The 17,672-nt window shown below is 33.1% G+C and overlaps 1 protein-coding gene across 3 annotated transcripts in view; it reads right to left on the bottom strand.

Moving 5' to 3' along the window:
• LOC118199219 (E3 ubiquitin-protein ligase SHPRH) overlaps window positions 1-17,672 on the bottom strand; it is a 248,889-nt gene that overhangs the window by 155,366 nt on the left and 75,851 nt on the right. For all 3 annotated transcript variants that reach the window (XM_085809803.1, XM_085809804.1, XM_085809805.1), the window contains exon 9: window positions 10,115-10,318. In XM_085809803.1, the coding sequence (XP_085665929.1) occupies window positions 10,115-10,318 (204 nt within the window). The remainder of the gene's footprint in view (window positions 1-10,114; window positions 10,319-17,672) is intronic.

Raw genomic sequence — 17,672 nt, 5'->3', positions numbered from 1 at the left:
TTACATTTCAATTATTTCAACAAGCAGAAAGGACTAGAAATATCTCGCAGGCCAGTTGAAATCTATTTAGCGAAGAAGAGAGAGCATCTGCTTTTAGTTACTTATTGTTGTTGTGATTTGTAATTCCAAATGAACTGAGATAAATCTGAGTTAGCTTTCTCTTTAGATATACTTTCATTGCGTTACCTTCAACGTTTTTAGTAATTTGAAGTGCAACAGCTGATTATGCTGTCTGATGCGAATATTTCTGTGAAAAATTCAAGAATTTTGAAATATATCTTTTGATGAAAATAAATTTTATTATCATGTTATCAGACTTGGGCAATCAATCCATTACAACTCCATATGCATGCAACACATTTTGGTGTCAGAAGTGGGATTGAATGCCGGTGACAAGAGCGACGGAGGAGCAACTGAAACAGCTGGTGACTGCCTTTGCCCCATTGTAAGAAAAGATGGAAGGGACCATCAAATCCGTCAAAGAGGAGATCAAAGCAGGTCAAGGAAACATGGAAGGGGGTATCAACTCTGTCAAAGAAAAGATGAAATGGGGCAAGAATTCATTAAAGGAGAGATGAAAGCTCGTCAAGAATGATTGAAGCAGATCAAGAACTTAAAAGAGAAATTACCTACATAATGGAAAGCAAATCTGAGGCTATGGTTGGTGAAGCAACACGATTGAAAATAAAGTAGAACAAATAGAAGAGAGAATTTCTGCCGTGGAACAAAAAACTAATTATAAAATTTCCTTTTATAAACAAAACAAACCAATTATAAAGTTCATATGGTTTTAGATTTTTACCCATGCCTTCTCGTCCCCCTCTCAAGCTATCCACATATGATTATAAGACCTGCTGCCAAGTATATAAGTCGGAAATGAATAGATTTGATTCCCAAGCCAAGGCCTGTTATCTTGCCGCTTCTCTGAGAGCAGATACAGCAAAGATCCTTCAGACCCTTCCCCAAAAACCAAAGGCTAGACTTCAAAAATCTATTGGGCACATTAGAACCGTTCTTTGGCTCCAATGCGCCCAATAGACTTTAGCAAGCTTCAATTAAAATCCCATCAACAGAAGTCCACAGAAATACGGACCGGAGCTTGCTACAGATGTTGAAAGGCTCTCTCACCTTGCCTTTTCGGAGTGCCCGAGAAAAACAAGGGAAATCCACTCCCTGCAGTACTTCATCGATGGCATGTGGGATCCTGAAGTACAACAGGCTCTACGAATGGCAGACAACGAATTAAAAAGCACTAGTGTATGCCATGAAATTAGAGGCAGTCCACCAAGCTATTCTTAGACTGCTGCCTAATCTGGTCATCTGAGATGTTAGAACTTCAACATCAGCTGATCGTGACCAGTGGAGTGATGATGAAGTCAGGAAAGACCAGTTGGAAGACGGCAACATTAACCCTTTCATGGGCACTATGTTATGATTTTTTAAAAGTTATGAAAAAGTAAGCATAATGACATGCAATGGTCCTATAGACAACATAAATGAGTTTAAAAAAAAAAATTTTCGTCCCCCTTTATGGAAAGAGGACCGGTTTCCCCATGAAACCAGCGCCCGTCTAGAGCATTTAAGACTAAACATTTGCTTATTTATCTTTACTTCGCTGAAAAGTATCTGAACGTAACCCAAATTGCAGATTATACTAGTAAATTACTGAACAACTAATGAAGTAAGTAATATTTGCATAAACACATATTTTTAATTATAAATAAAAATTTAAAACAGGAAACAAAAAAGTATGAGACAAAAAGTAACTAATAATGCACTAAATTACTTGCATAAAACTATGAAATATTTTTTTTAAATTATGTTTAAAACTAAGAAAATTATATGTAAAAATAAAATAAATTAAGATGCATACAATTATTTTACTATGAACTAGAAGCATGAGAAAAGCGACCGCTAAGAGAAGCATAATAAAAACGCAACTGTGAGTGTTTTTCAGCATGCTCTGTGTCTCTAAAAAATAAGAAATGTTTTCCCTCTCTCAAAAGCTCCATAAATCCTCATCTTTGAAGCAACTCAAATGAAGATATTGTGCAACTGTTTACAGCAGTGATCCGAAAGCAATAAACACAACTGCAAAAAATCTCACGACAGTGTCATCTGATCCTTTCTTCGATGTCCTAGAGGGGCGGTGGTTTCATACTGAAACCGCAATGAAAACATTCAAAATTAAAAGGGTTCCATTACTTTATTTTGTGAACTAAGGACATTTCATTACTCATTGATGCCTGCTTATAAAATATATTGTGGAAAAATTAAAAATTTTTAAGTTTTTTGTTTTTAAAATGGGTCAAAAAGAGTAGTGTGCAAAAGAAGCTATTTTTGAATGATTCGTATCAATTAATGGATGCCCAGAAAGGTTTGCTGCTGCCATCTGTTATCAGCTTTAAGAAGTAATTTAATTTTAGCAGCAGTTTTGAGAAAAGAAAACCAAATTTTCTAAATTAAAAATAATGTTGAAAATGCTTTTCACGGCGAAACCACCGCCCCTGAAAGGGTTAAACCCATAACTGACTTAATGGAGTCTTCAAACATGAAACCTACCTGACAGGATGTTTCGATCTAGTCTTATGACAAAACAATACAGGGCTCCCTGGGACTCGCTCCACATTCAAAACATCGCCTTATACCAGAAATTCAAACCGGAGAATGGAAAGGCTTTCTGATGGCAGCTGATATTTCCAAGATCACGGATCCCACGCGCACCTGTATTTAGTTCCTTGGTTGTATAAGAACTACATAGTAGTTCCTAGTTGCAACTATATAACAGTCCTACAGGAGGTCTGAAGATTTTGCACAGATTTTGAGAGCCCTTCTTTAGTAATACAAAGGACAATGTGAAAAAGTAGTGCCAAACTTGTGATGCTTGTGCGGGATGAAAAAGACCCAAGAAACGCAGCCAAGGAAACTACATTGTTACAAGGAACACATTTTGAACACATCACCTTTGATATTCTAGGAGCTCTGCCACAAACTGTTGATGGCGACAAATACATTATGTTTGTCATTCATTACTTCCCCAAGTGGCCTGAAGCATATCCTATTCCTGATCAAGAGGCTGTCCCAATAGCAGAGGTAATGATACAACATTGGATTTCCAGGTTCATAGTGCCTCAGTTGCATTCCGATCAGGGGAGAAATTTTACCTTGACTGTAATTAAAGAAGTCTGCAAGCTACTTGGGCATTAAAAAACCCAAACAACACTTTTACATCTCCAATCACATGGCATGGTAGAGAGGTTTAATCGAACTATCCTTAATAAGTAATTTTTGGTAATTAATAATTAATTTTTTGGTGGTTTCCAAAAACCAACAGGACTGGGACAAGAAGTTACATCAATTTTTACTGTCTTATCGCAGTGCTGTCCTTGAGATTCCTGGCTATCCCTCATCTCAGATTGCTCTTCAATCGTGACCTTCATCTGTCTTGTGATCTCCTGTTTGGTCACCGTCTGAATGAACCTTCATCGCCCGAGGAGTACATCCAAGATCTTCAGGCATAATTTGAGGTGATACAGAATTTTGCACAAGAGCAAGTCTACTTGGGGAGGGAGAAGATGATGATCCGATATGACATGAGAGCTACAGGACATCCAATTCAAAAAAGGAAGACAAGGTGCAGTTGTGGAATGCAATTCAACAGAAAGGTCTCTCTCCGAAATCACAGTCACCTTGGGATTGTCCTCACACAGTCCTAAAATGGCTGAACGACGTCGCTGTTCAGATACTTAAGTCTCCGAATTCTAAGCGTAAAGTCGTTCATTATGAGAGATCAGCTTTCTTCTACGGCCATAGTACATAGTGTATATAATGTAAATATAATAAGACAATGGTCCTATTTGTTTGTAAATTTGTAAAACCATCAAAACTAGTCCTACGAAATTTAGAAATATAATGCAAATTCTTGTTGTTTAATTTCTCCAATAGTCGTAATTCATCATGTAATTTTAACCTAAATACTGAGTGTTTGACTAAATTTTCAATCTACATTTTAAATTAAATACCAAATTGTTAAGGCTTTACACAAAGGTCAGCAGCTGCATATTAGTCACTTAATACATTTACATAAAAACAAAATGTTATTAAAGCATTAGAAGTGACAAACGAAGTTAGATAGGATTAAAATAAATAAAACATGTAGCTCTCTCAACAGTTTCTTAATTTTTATATACTATATTTATGAACTATATGAATGAAATTAGAGAAAGCAAAATATAAAATACATTGTATTTCATATAATCACAATTAACATTTACAAATGATGCAAAACCCACAGAAGGAAAAACAAAATAAATCATTTAGCTTATATAATTTTCTATATATAAACTGTTTCTTAAATGTGAGTAGTTTCACTTGGTAAGTGTAGGAAAACTGCTACAACATTGAAGTTGGACACTGAATCACATGCTCATTTTTTTAATGAAAGATCTTGCTCAGCCGGTAACTTCCATCAAATTAACTTTCAGGAATTTTCATATTTTAACAATCTTTTGGGCTTCACTCTAAATCATTTCAACAAATATAAGAAATACATTCTTGCGAATTTCACGGATATATCTCAGTACATCTGCTTCAAGGTAGGGATAAAATACTTTCCAAACAACTACCAATTTTGTTTTCTCAAAAATGCACTCTGATTAAATCCTGCTTTACATTTTTTCTCTACGTTAAACTTTCTTGCCAGTGCTTACAATTTTTTTTTTCCTGCATAATGCATCAATTGCATTATAAACTTGAATATGTAATGCACTCTTGCTTTACCCATACTTAACCCTCTGTACATAAGAAGATAATTCTAGTTCAGGTACCTTTGCAAATCTGGATTTGTCGAAGTGATTTTAATGTTTAATTTTACATATGTTAACACATTGGGCTAATACATTTAATTGTGCCCATTTAATTTGTGCAATGCCAGATTTTCATTTATACATGGTTCAACATTCATTCATCAATGATGAATGTACTACATCAGCTCTGGCTAGGAGCTATCAGTTTTAAAGGTTTTCCATCAACTGAAAATGAAACCAAATAAATTATACACATTGCAAAAGCAACTGGCAGTGAAGAATTTTCAGATATGGAAGAAGGAGAGAAGACAAAGAATTAATCAAGAAATGACGAATGAAGAACTGGATGATCTTTATATGAGTGGACAGTGAAAGCAGTGATAATGAAGATGATAAAGTACCTTTAATTCATAAGAAACCCCACAAATTGTTAAAAAAGGCATAGAAACAGAATCCTAAGCAAAAATCAACAGCAAAAAAGAGCAATCGAAAACAAAAAAGAATAATTTTATCCCATACTTATTAATAAAAATCCTTTCGACTAACATTTGCTTTGTTTTTCCCTTTTAATTATAATGATATTTAGTTTTATTTAAATTATACATGCTTTCTTAATATAAATTACATCTAACATATTTTTCACATAAAAAGTTAACTTTGCAAACTGTGATTTTGCTGGTTGCACAATGCATTAACCACGTAACCCTCACATTCAGCAAGGGTTTACTGTACATGGATGGTTTACTATGTGCCGTAACGGGCTAGTGTGCACTGAACAGGCTCTCAGCAACTGTAATTTAACCCAATTGTATTTAAATGATACCATATTTCTGAATACTCATGTCTTTACTCTGTTATATACAATGGAAAACTGTTTATATGTCCTTCAGAGGACCATCCACAAATAAAGTATAAATGAAAAAGATGTATAAACGAAATTTTAATTCAGGACCAGCAGCACAATTTTGATACTATTAACCTACTAATGCTTTTATGCATTTTTATTATTATACTTTCAATTTCCTTAAAATATTAACTATGTTCAAATAAACTCAGAATTATTTTAAATAAATATCTAGTTAGTATTAATATTTAAACACAATTAAACTAGTTAAACAATTATCTTTAATCAATATTTAAAAAATGACATTAATAAAAATTTAATATTTTTAATATCATAAGAATGCAAATTTCTCTATGCAATTATGTAAAATTGAGAGGGAACAAGTCATACCTTTATTTGAATTACCATTCTGAAAAAGTAACCCCCGCCAAGAAATTTAAACCAAATTTAACTTTTTTTTAAAGTCTTTAAATGGTTTCTTAATTATGAGTTTTGATTCTGAATCGTAAGCAGTATTCAGCTCTTGAAATGTTTTTTCTTGTATTCTTACACACAAAGAAATTTTTGAGGGTGTCAATGCAGTAGACAGCATTTTGAAACAAAGGTGAGATTATTTCTTCTTCATTCCACTACTTAAATGATCATCTGGTAAAATGTTTTCAGCGAGTTCTTCAACTGTACACAAATCTAATGTCATTACACTGGTATCACAGTTTATGTATTCCTCGACTGAAATTCCAGGAGCTTTCAGTGTTTTTCATCCATAATCACAGTTTCATCATTACGTTTAACTTTGACTTTTTCACTTGAGTGTGGGTTTGTAAGATCCCATTTGTGTTTTTACTTGAGTCCAAGCAAATGAAATCATGTTCATAGCCTAAGAATACATAAATTTTTCTGTGCATTTTTTGTACTTACATTTTGAAAGGCTATCTGAATCAACCTTTTCTTAAAGAACATTTTTAAATTCTTGATAACACTCAAATCTAAAGGTTGTACTACACTGAGGAAATTTTCCACCAGGGGAAGATTTTAAAAAATGTTTTTTTAACTTTCACATTTTGCAACAAATCTGTCTTTTAAGGATAGATGGTACATTGGGCCATAAAAAAGTAAAATTTTGCAGTTTTGTCTCCTTGAGCCATTCTGAAAAAATGTCCATAGGCATGTATGCTTTCTTATTTATATTCTATTAGTACAGTTTTAACATGTTGGATGCACCTTGGTCTTTGTGGGTTTCCTACAACTAAAGGAGTTATTTTGTTTTGTATCATCAGCATTTGCATAATGTAAAAAAAACAAAAAATGAGAAATTCTTTACTTTGCTTCATGACCCTGGTCACCTTTGAAGGCTATGGTTTTTTGCAGGCATAAAGTTAAACAGCACTTTCATCAATATTAAAAATGTCTTTTAATTCAAATCTATCTATTTTGGTGGATATATACTTGAACCATTCTTTAACTGACATAGCAGAAACATTTTTTGATTCTCCATTTAACATGAGATAATAACATGAGAATCCACACCGAAGTTTAAATTTACGCCGCCATTCAGTTGTATAAAAAAGCTTCCTTCACATTCAATCGAAGTGCTATTTCTTTTGACAACTCCATTAACATGTAGCCATTCACTGGAATACTGGATACACAAGACAACTTTTTTTTCTATCAAAGACAACAGTTTTTAGTGCTGTCACAGAAATACCCAGTTTCTTCGCTAACTCAATTTTTATCAGACCAGTATTGTCCTCAAATTCTCTCCAGATTTTAATTTCATCTTTTAATAAGACTGTGTTTCCCTTTCATGCCACTTTGTGTAAGTTAATTCTCCTCCATCTAGTTTCTAGTTTCCTTAACCACTTGCGCTAAAAAGACGTGCCACGCTCGTCGAGATGCTTTCGTCTCAAACCGCGAGCGACGTGAACACCACGTCGATAGTCATTTATTGCAAAAATGAAAATAACGTGGTGCACATGTCGCCTAACAATGAGATTGTTTATTTCTAGAATTACAGCTCTGGATTGCATTCGCAGACATGGAGCAGCGTAAATGAGACACTTTACCGCTTGTTATATTGTAGCAGACAGCACCACAACCGAGAAGTTTAGTCGTAGCGCAAGTGGTTAACATAACATCCTCTGCAGAAGAAAAAAAACCACACTTATTTTTCTTCCAAGCATCTTTGCTATTCACGAACTGGTTTTCAACTCCTGTATCATACTGTGAGGTCTCATGCCTTTGTTCCCTCCTTCTATTTCCATTTCTGGGAAAATAACAGCAAAGAGTACAACATGCTTTATACTTTTTTTAAAAAATTTTATGATTTTAAGCCCAAGTCATATGTTTGGCACCTATCAAAGCTTATGTTTTCCACAGCTCTTTACAAATCTCAAATTATTCATAAGCTTATTTTCTCATTATTTCGGTCTTGAAGCCTTTATTTCAGTATCAACGACAGCATAAACTGCGTAAATTTTTTAACTGCATTTTTGTTTTGAACATTTGCATGACCTTAGTTAAATAACAGAAAGATGATTAAGAAGTCAGCTTTGCAACTGAAGATAAGAAAAAAATTTAAATGCAAGCTTGGTGAAAATTTGTAATTTAAATGCAAGCTTGGTGAAAATTTGTAATTTAAAATATAGATGAAACATGCAGAAATATGGGATGAGTACAAGAGATATAAAGTTCATTACAATTCAGAATTTTTTTTTCAACTTTTATATATCAGAGTGGCCAACCTGCAGCTCGCGAGCCATATGTGGCTCTTTGAAGGATTACTCGTGGCTCTTGATAAATGTACCCAAGTTCCCTTTTCATTTTTGTGTTATTATATTTTAAAAAATTATTATCGTTCCATGAGTGTTTCAAAATGACTTTTAAATTACTGTCAACAAATATGTAACAAATTTTATTTCCGTCTAAGTAAAGAATGATATAACTCATCGAAAACTGTGCGAACGAACCTAAACAGCGGCATAACAGTTCCATTCGTCGGATTTTCTTACAATGCGACTGCCTTGTGAATTATCACAACGTGAACAACGTACTTATTTGAATCATTTTATTCCACTTTAAAATTTGTGAAATTCTAACACCAATCAGTATTAACTAACCAGCATCTCAAAGAATTAATGAGAAGTGCTGTCACCAGTTATTCACCAAATTTTAAAGAATTATCAACAGAAGTAAAATAAATGTGTTTAATTTCTAATATTTAAATTCAATACACACATTTTGTACTTTTATTTATAGGTTTTCAATAAATAGAATTTCTGTAAAAAAATTTTAATACCTCATTTGCATATCTTTTAAATAGTTATTTAATTGTGGCTGGCAAAAAATTCCAAATTTTGAAAAATGGCTCGGTCTATCAAGAAGCTTGGCCACCCCTGTTATATATATATATAAGACCTTTCAGTTGTGTCAGAGATGAATTTGCATTTCATATACCAAATAGAAATGTGTACAATTCTCAAACTAGCACTTTTATTCAATTTGATAACTGCACCTGTTGTAAAATATACAAATGTTTTGATTTTTTCTTTGCTAAATCATATCTGTATTACACAAACAATAATCAGCATTATTGACAATTACACTAAATGTGTACCATTTGTATAGTACAAATATGACCGGGCTATGAACCAACTTAATAAATATGATTTTTACAATTACTGAATTTGGAGTCAATTTTTTAATTATTAAGTTTCTTTCTTTTCCTTTAATTTCATCCAGATCACTATTAACAAAACAAGTGTCCTTTCTGCATGATTTTTTTTTTTTTTTTTAAAATTTGAGCAGGCCCTAACTGAAAATAACTGAAATAACAATTATAGATGAAGAGATACAGGTAAAGTAAAATTCTATGAGCATTTAATTATTAGTTAGTATTTCTGTTCAGAAAGAGAGTTATACAGAACCAAGGAAACAGCATTGTGAAATTTTTCAAGTTATAAAATAGTGCTGCATAACTAAATATTGCTGTTTATTAGGTTTTGTTGCCCATTCTTGTATCTACCTATTCAGTGTTTTAACAGCTAATTTTTCATAATTTATGCAACTTCAGATTTGCAGATTCATATGTATTTTTTCACAAATATTGAGAGTTCAAGATCAAAAGAACTATCTCTTGAAATGCTCAATAAATATATTGAAACAATTCTTGCATCAAAAATGAAACATTATTTTAAACCCTCGATCAGAACATGATCAACTGCATTTACACGTATTTTTGACTTTGATTTATGTAATCACTTACTTTAGTTCTTGCTTTCATGATTTTCATTCATCAGAATGATATTTAGCTAATTAAAGAATATACAAAAGATAACTATTTCAAATAGCAAGATACTATATACAAAATGGTAATAAATCACTTCATCTGATAAAGGCAGTCATGCCACTCACAGGGTTAACATATAATTTTCAGGACATATTAATAGTTAAAAATTACTAAACAAACCTTTTGCTGACTTCTGAATTGGAGTACCAGTTACACACCAACGATTGATAGTATGTAACTGCAATGCCATTTCAGCTGCTTTAGAAGTAACACTTTCTACCATCTGTGCTTCGTCAAGACAAATACGCCACCACTTTATAGCTAAAAGTGGTGATGGTATAACAGAGAACTTCCGTGGGTATCGCAAAGCTCGCCTGGATGCTCCTACATATAGAAAAAAATATATCTATTAAAAACACACATAAATTAAAATACATCAAATTTAATGAAAACAGTTTTAGGTACCAGTGTATAAATCCACACAAAGAACTTTGGTGGGTGTTAAATGACAATAACGTCCCAATAAATGTTTTTCCTCCTAACTGAAACCATGCACTTACATTCACTACGTTCCTTTAGCAATGGGTACAGCCTCATTCTGCTTAGCTATTATGATGTCTATATTACTTTCTACTGGTCTTTGAGATCTTCTAAACACTAAATAGAAAGTATCAACTTTATTCAGAATCACAAAATATCACAGAACATTTTAAACCGCACCTAAACCGTAGCTCAGGTCAGAACAAGATTAAGGCTTACAGAACTAATCCTAAGTACTTAAAAGGTTATGGTGCTTGCACATAAATTTGCTCCCTTTTCCCCTCCTCCCCGGACTTGATTTGCTTGCGCGGTAAATTTCGTGGCAAAATCGACAATGAAAACTTTTTGTGGTGGCCCTTTTCCTGAGTTTCTGAGAACCTTTTCATGGTACCTCTTTTATTTAATCCCTAAGCACGTGCTTATTTTGCTTAATAACACTAAATAAAAAATATCAACTTTATTCAGAATCACAAAATATCACAGAACATTTTAAAATATTCTTATTCCCATACAATGAAATTTTATTGCATTAAAGAAATCATACTGTGGAAAATGTAATACTAAAAAATACTAAACGATGGTAATAAAGGTTCATTAGAGAGTAGAATGAAGTAAAGTTGGGTTGAAGGAAGCCAGACCATATTTACAGCAGTAAATTTTATTTGCTTCGGTTAGTGAATTAATATCAGTCAAATTTTGTCAAGAACAGGAAAAATAAAACTGTAACATGCAGGAATAGTTAGATAGGGAAAAGCAGAAGTGAATATGGTAATGGTATATAATGGGATACCCCTCTTTGTCATTATAAAGTGCTGAAACCTGGCAAAAAGAATTGAACTACAATTAGCTGTTTGTTTACACAAGACAGACATTTAGTTTTCTGTCCATTTATTAATGTGAAATTGTGACAACCATGTTTTGATCAATGCATTATAATATTTGATGCCTCAAAGACTGGCATTCATTTTGCTGTTAATACAAATTAAAACTGTAGATGTTTAAAGCATTTTTACATAGCTGTAGTTCAATGAAAATGTTTTCTTTTACCTTGTTTTGTTGTATAATAAAATTTTCTACAAATTATTAATAAGCTTCTGAGTATGGGCCCTTTTTTATACCAGATACTAACACACTAAATTAGAAAAAAAGCCAAACCACTGATGGTAACTGATGATACAAATAAAAACATACAAGTAGAAATCACTGGTTACATGGGATATCAGAATGCTTCGAAATCAGTTTATGTACAAAGATAAGTAAAAAAGAGAAGAAAAAGAAAATATTCAATATAAAATAAAACTGCTAAGCCCACAAATTAAAATCTCAAGCTATATTTGCAGCCAAAGCTTTACTGTCCAGAAAGTGAAAAATCAATAAAGTCATCCTACCATGAATTGCAGCCAGATGAATGGAAGAAGAAATTTGCACTTCAAAATTACAAAAACAGCCATCTAATTTGCTATCATCTTATATATGACTAGCATGATATGATTTCAAGAAAAAACTGAATTTTATATATAAAAGCCAACATATTTTTAACATATTGAGCCCAGGGTCAAGCTTTCCATGTGGCCGGCAGTGAACTTTCAATGTGGCCAACTTCGGCCCTCAATTAACTTTCCATATGGTCCCTGGGCACCGATAGTATTAAAGTTAAAAAATAAATATAGTCTCGATGAAATGTCATAAAATGTAGTTTTAATAAAATTTATTGAAACATTATAAACAAAAATACGGCTTAGCTTTACACATATTACAATACGTAACAACTGTTTGGTAACATTTTGTTATGAGTCTGGATCAAGCCGACTTTGTTACCAAGGTTGTAAGGATCTTAAGTTTTACTAACGTTTATTTTATTTTAAATCTTTACTATCACTTCTTATTTTCTACTTCCAGCCAGAATTCAAAGCGTTAACTTATTTATGCAAAATTTGTCTGGCGAACGCCAAGTACTTAAGTTGTGGCTTTTTGCCAAGCGAGAGAGAGGAAGGAGTTAGTCGAAGCAGGCCGCTTACCTTAGAAGTTTTACTCAGTTGCTGGTTGCCTTCCAGGCCAGAGGTTTAATCCTCTTGATAATTTTAAACGTATTGTAGTGTTAACAGTTCTCTGTACTACATACGGCTTCCTGTTAATATAAGGCCAATCTTCCACGTTTATTATTTCAAAGTTAAGTTAGCGTTTAGTTATATTTTTATATTCTTACGTTTAGACCACAAGTAGTGGGTCTTTGTATTCCAAAGTACGGAAATTATTGTAAAGAGAGAAAAATAAAGGGTTTTGTATATCCTTCTTGTGTATCCTGTCTACTTCCCACAGTTATTGAACATAGCTTTAGTAAGCTCTCTGTTCCGAGTCAGGTCCTTGCATGTTTCCAAAGAAAGTAAGACGGAACATTGAACCTGATAAGGTAACCAGCTAAGCCGAACCCAACCAGTTACCGGCTGAACGGAAAGGACAGCAAATTCGGTGCCGGACTCAACGTATTAAAACAGGGTTACCACTCAAACAAGAGAATGAAATTTCCTAACTTTTCTAGGTTTTCCAGGCGTGTTTTAATGATATTCCAGTCTAACCTCGTAATGCACGTTGGCTGTGCTAAGAGGTAAATTAATTATGGTATTACCTAAGAATTTGCCAATTAGATATGACATATATATATAATCCCTCAAAGCATTACTATTTTAATTATAATGTGAATTGTTTTCTCCACTGAAGATTGAGATTTGAATCTGCCTAATCTGGATTAAATATATCCTTTTTTTGCACATTTTGCAGCTAAACGAAAGAAAGAAATATATTTAATGATATTTTTAAATAAATTCAGGTATTTTATATTTATTCAGTAGCATATATAAGCAAAAAAATATGTGCATTAAAATTCGTGATGGTATGTCAACATACTGCTAGGATTAATTTCAGGATTCTACCAGAGAAAATTTCCTGAAATTTGAAAGTATTATTTACCAATAATAAATAAATTTAGAGGGAAGAAACAACATTAAACGATATGAATAAGATAAAAATAAAGATAATTACTTAAAATCAAATTAGAATAATCAACGATATTTTAGCGAATGTAGTTATATTTAATGGTTAGCCTAGATGACTGCTTAGTATTCTTTTTTGTTTTACTGCAAAATGACAAATAAGGCATTTATTAAAAAGGAAAAAAAAAAAAGGTTTAAAAGATTTTGTGGTAAAATCTTAGAATATGGTAAGGCGTGGCACGATTTTGAAATTTGTCGCCAACACCAAAATGACCCGTTTACTTCTCATCATAATGTCGCCAAAAACCGTGTGTACTGTACATGGAGGTTAGAATAGAATACGGAGGTTATTCTAGCCCACGGAGTATAACGATACGTATTCTAACCAAAGTACTCTGTGTCATTATACTCTGTGTTCTAACCGAACAATGTCTATATAAAAAAGAAAGGTTCCATAGACGTAATGCGATTGCGCCGCTAGATACCGGAGGGAGAAATCACCAAGTGATATGGTGACGGAACCTGGCGGTCAGAATTTCTCTCTCAGCGATGTGTACAGGAAATTGAGGAACACATGTTAAGAAGAAACATTCTTTTACATAACGTTTCTTTGATTTTTCGCAATAATTTAAACACGGATTTTCGAAGTTTTCCCTCTCTCAAAATAATTAATCCATTAATTATTTTACTTCCGTGAAAAAATATTTTCTTTTGCTTTAAAGTTTAAAGAAATTTTAAACAATATTCATTTTATGAACTCTTCATAACATGACCTTCGAACTTCAACACCGGCTTCGAGCTTTGGCAGCACATATTTTGCACATGCAAAGCTGTTTCCCTTTACGTTGCAGCAGAGCCACTCCTGTTTCAGAGAAGTTTTCCTTCTTAACAATACATATTCTTTGATTCAAACTTCCATGGTACCATATACAGTACAAAGTCCGTAATCTGGACTCGTCGGGACTTCGGCTATACCGGATTAGGGGTTTTTCCAGATTATAGATCATCAATTTAAATGTGGTAAGATGGCACGCAGAAATTATACAATTAAAAATATGAAAACCGTAATTTATGAAATAAAGAGCAATATTGATCTAAAGGGTATCAAAATTTACAAAAAAACAGCTTAATATTTGTTTACTTTATTAAACAGTTCTTTCAATGCAAGTTGTTTAAGTTGCTTCATTTCTTGTGCTAATACTTTCTCTTTAGTTCTATAAACAGACCTAATTTCCTTTTCAGTTACAAAGTTCCACTGTTCAAGTCCTGTAATTTGCATCGTTTTTTGTGCTAATACTTTTTTTTAACTCTATAAATAGACGTAATTCCTTGTTCAGTTACAAAGTTCCACTGTTCAGATCCTGCAATTGCTGTGTCAAGAATACCGACTAACTTGTCAATCAAAATTTCTTCATTTTTAATAACCTCTCTGTCACTTTCTTCACTATCGGAAGCGCAAATGCATCAACGCTTTACTGGCTTTGCGTGCATGCGTAAGTTTGTGGCTTTGAGGTCTGGATTATAGATTATTCCGGATACTGGACGTCCAGATTACGGACTTTGTACTGTAGTAGGAATGAACCAATTTTGTTTTATATGAGAATAAGTATTTTGTTTAGTTTAACATGCACTGCACCTGCGATTCTCAAGGTTACTGGAAACTTGCTTTTCCTTTCTAAAAGACAATCTAATTGGAATTGTGAAAATTGGCTCTATGCCAGCTGCCCGAATGAAGCACATGCAATACCTTAATTCACCAAGAAAGTGATCGCTTCCAACGTTAGCACAAAACTCGCTTTTTTTGGGGGGGTCGCCGTATGAAATTCCCTGACTTTTCCAGATTTTGATTAAAATATTTAAATTCCCTGACTTTTCCCTGAAATTTTTGGATAATTTCAGAATTTCCAGACTTCTTCCGGTTCTCCAGGCAGCATGGCAACCCTGTTAAAAGCAGATTTAAACATACGAAAGTGAAACATGTGCTTATCAAATGTCATTGGCCAAAATATTTGACACAGATTCTGCCAAAAATGCGCCAATTCCAGCAGAAGTTTGAAAGAGCTGATGACTTTACTTAGATAATCAAGAGACACAAATTATAGATACATCATATTAAAATATTAAATCATTTGCCATAATTTTTCACTGTGGATCACCAATATTTATACATTTTCAAATTACTTCACATATTGTGCTCATTAGCACACTTTTCTTGATGCAGGGATTCTGTAATTTTTTAAATATTTTATTGCATAACTACTTAGTAAATACTTCATGCTCTTCTGTTTAGGGCAGTCCTGACTCTTAATCAATTTTTAAAAATGTGAGGGGAAACAAATAAATAGCAGTTAATTTATTTCCTCCCTCACAAAATCTGAACTGGTTTATCAAGAATTAATTGGGTTTACACAGTGCTGAGAATGAATAGATTACAAATTTACTTTCTCATTAGAATTTTACTTTTTCTTTTAAAACAAAATTAATTCTAAGCATAAACGATGATGCCAATAACATCAAGAAAATTATTTTGTCACACTTGTCGCCAGATTTACCTAAAGGTAGAGTAATTACATGACAATCCTCCCACCTTTTGATTAATAATATACAATTAATAATCAAAACATGCAATAGTAATCTCAGCTCAAAGTAATAACTTAGTTTAAAAGCTCATTTCAGAAATCTCGAAGGTAACTTAATAGTCCTTCTGCTTCTTGTCATGACAGTTTTTTGTTTCATTGATGAGACATGAAGAGATGGATCAGACAAAGAAAGTTTCCCTTCTTTCAGATCCTCTTCAAATGGCAAAGATGAGGGGGGAAATTTTGTTAATGGGTTTGTGCCATTTCTCCATAAGGTGTTTTAACTCGACCTACTGTGACATTTCATCTTTTTACCAGTATATATGTCAATCACCTTAGCCATCGACCAGAATGTCCTCTATTTTCCTTCCATTTCAGTCAGGACAATATCTCCAATTTTCAAACTAAAACGATTTGATTTGAAACAATTAAAACAAAATATCCCTCAAATCTTGTTGATGTCTTAACCTTTTGTTACGTTAATTTTATCAATATGATCCAAGTCAGGTACTCCAACCTCTCTAGTTTCTCCCAGAAACATTGCTAGGGTCAACAGGATAAGGGTGTCCGAATCAACGGATACATATGCGAGTGGTCTAGAATTCACTACAGCTTCACAATCACATAAAACGCTCAATTGGAATCATACTCTTCCCAAAACCCTCTCCACCAGGGAGCTCCTGAGGGTTGAACTTCCCCTGGATTCTGTTTTATTGAAGCTTCAGTTTCGATGATATCCCGGTTTTTAAGAATTTGAAGAGGTTGTTGGCTCCTACAAAATTACTTCCATTATCACTGTAGATAATCATGGGATGTCCTCTTCTTGCAATAAATCTGGGCAATCCAAGTAAAAAAACTTAAAAGTTGAAAGTTGAAAGAGAGGTTATGAGTTCCTAGTGAATGGCCCTGTACACTGCACAAGTAAACAAAATAATACAGGCCTTGTCTTGATTTTTAAATAGATGACCTGCTAAATCCACTCCACAGGTCTCAAAACCAGAAGCATCATAAACTCTGTATTCAGGCAAAGACAATAAAACACTCTACAATATTTTAGCTTCACATTTTCAATATTTGAGTCATTCAAATATAATGCTTCAAATTGTCCTTCTACGTTCTAAGTATCCAGAATGTTTCTCTTAGCTTGGACATCAAAACATGTAAACAGTCATGGTGAATCTTTTAACACGTATCTTTAATGATATATTCGACAAGCTTATGACAGCTTGGAAGCAGCATAGGCCAGATAAAATCTTCATGATCTTTTCTTTCAGTCAGCTTGTTTTTGACTCTCATGATATTTTTTCCTTCTGTAAACAAACTTATTGATTTCAGTTTCGTAACAATTTTTTCATCAAATACTTCTTGTTTTATTAACTCCACAAGAGTGTTCTCTGCTGCAAATAATTCATATACCTTTCATTCTCCAGTTTCCTTTACTTTCTTACCATTTAGTGCATTCTTGATGAATCTAAGTATCCATATGCTACCATTTTTAAATTTTCGTACATGTTGAAAAATAACTTATATCTATAAATTTATATCATTATCATAGTTTAATATAAACCTTTTCTTTTCATTTCCTACTGGATTTTCAGAAGGCCACTTACCTTCAGCCAATGACGAACA

The sequence above is a fragment of the Stegodyphus dumicola genome, chromosome X2 (genome assembly GCF_044657685.1).
Source record: "Stegodyphus dumicola isolate Sdum_Otavi_A_Nest chromosome X2, ASM4465768v1".
Classification (NCBI taxonomy): domain Eukaryota; kingdom Metazoa; phylum Arthropoda; class Arachnida; order Araneae; family Eresidae; genus Stegodyphus; species Stegodyphus dumicola.
Note: the sequence above shows the minus strand (reverse complement) of the source record. Positions and strands in the feature narration are given on the sequence as shown.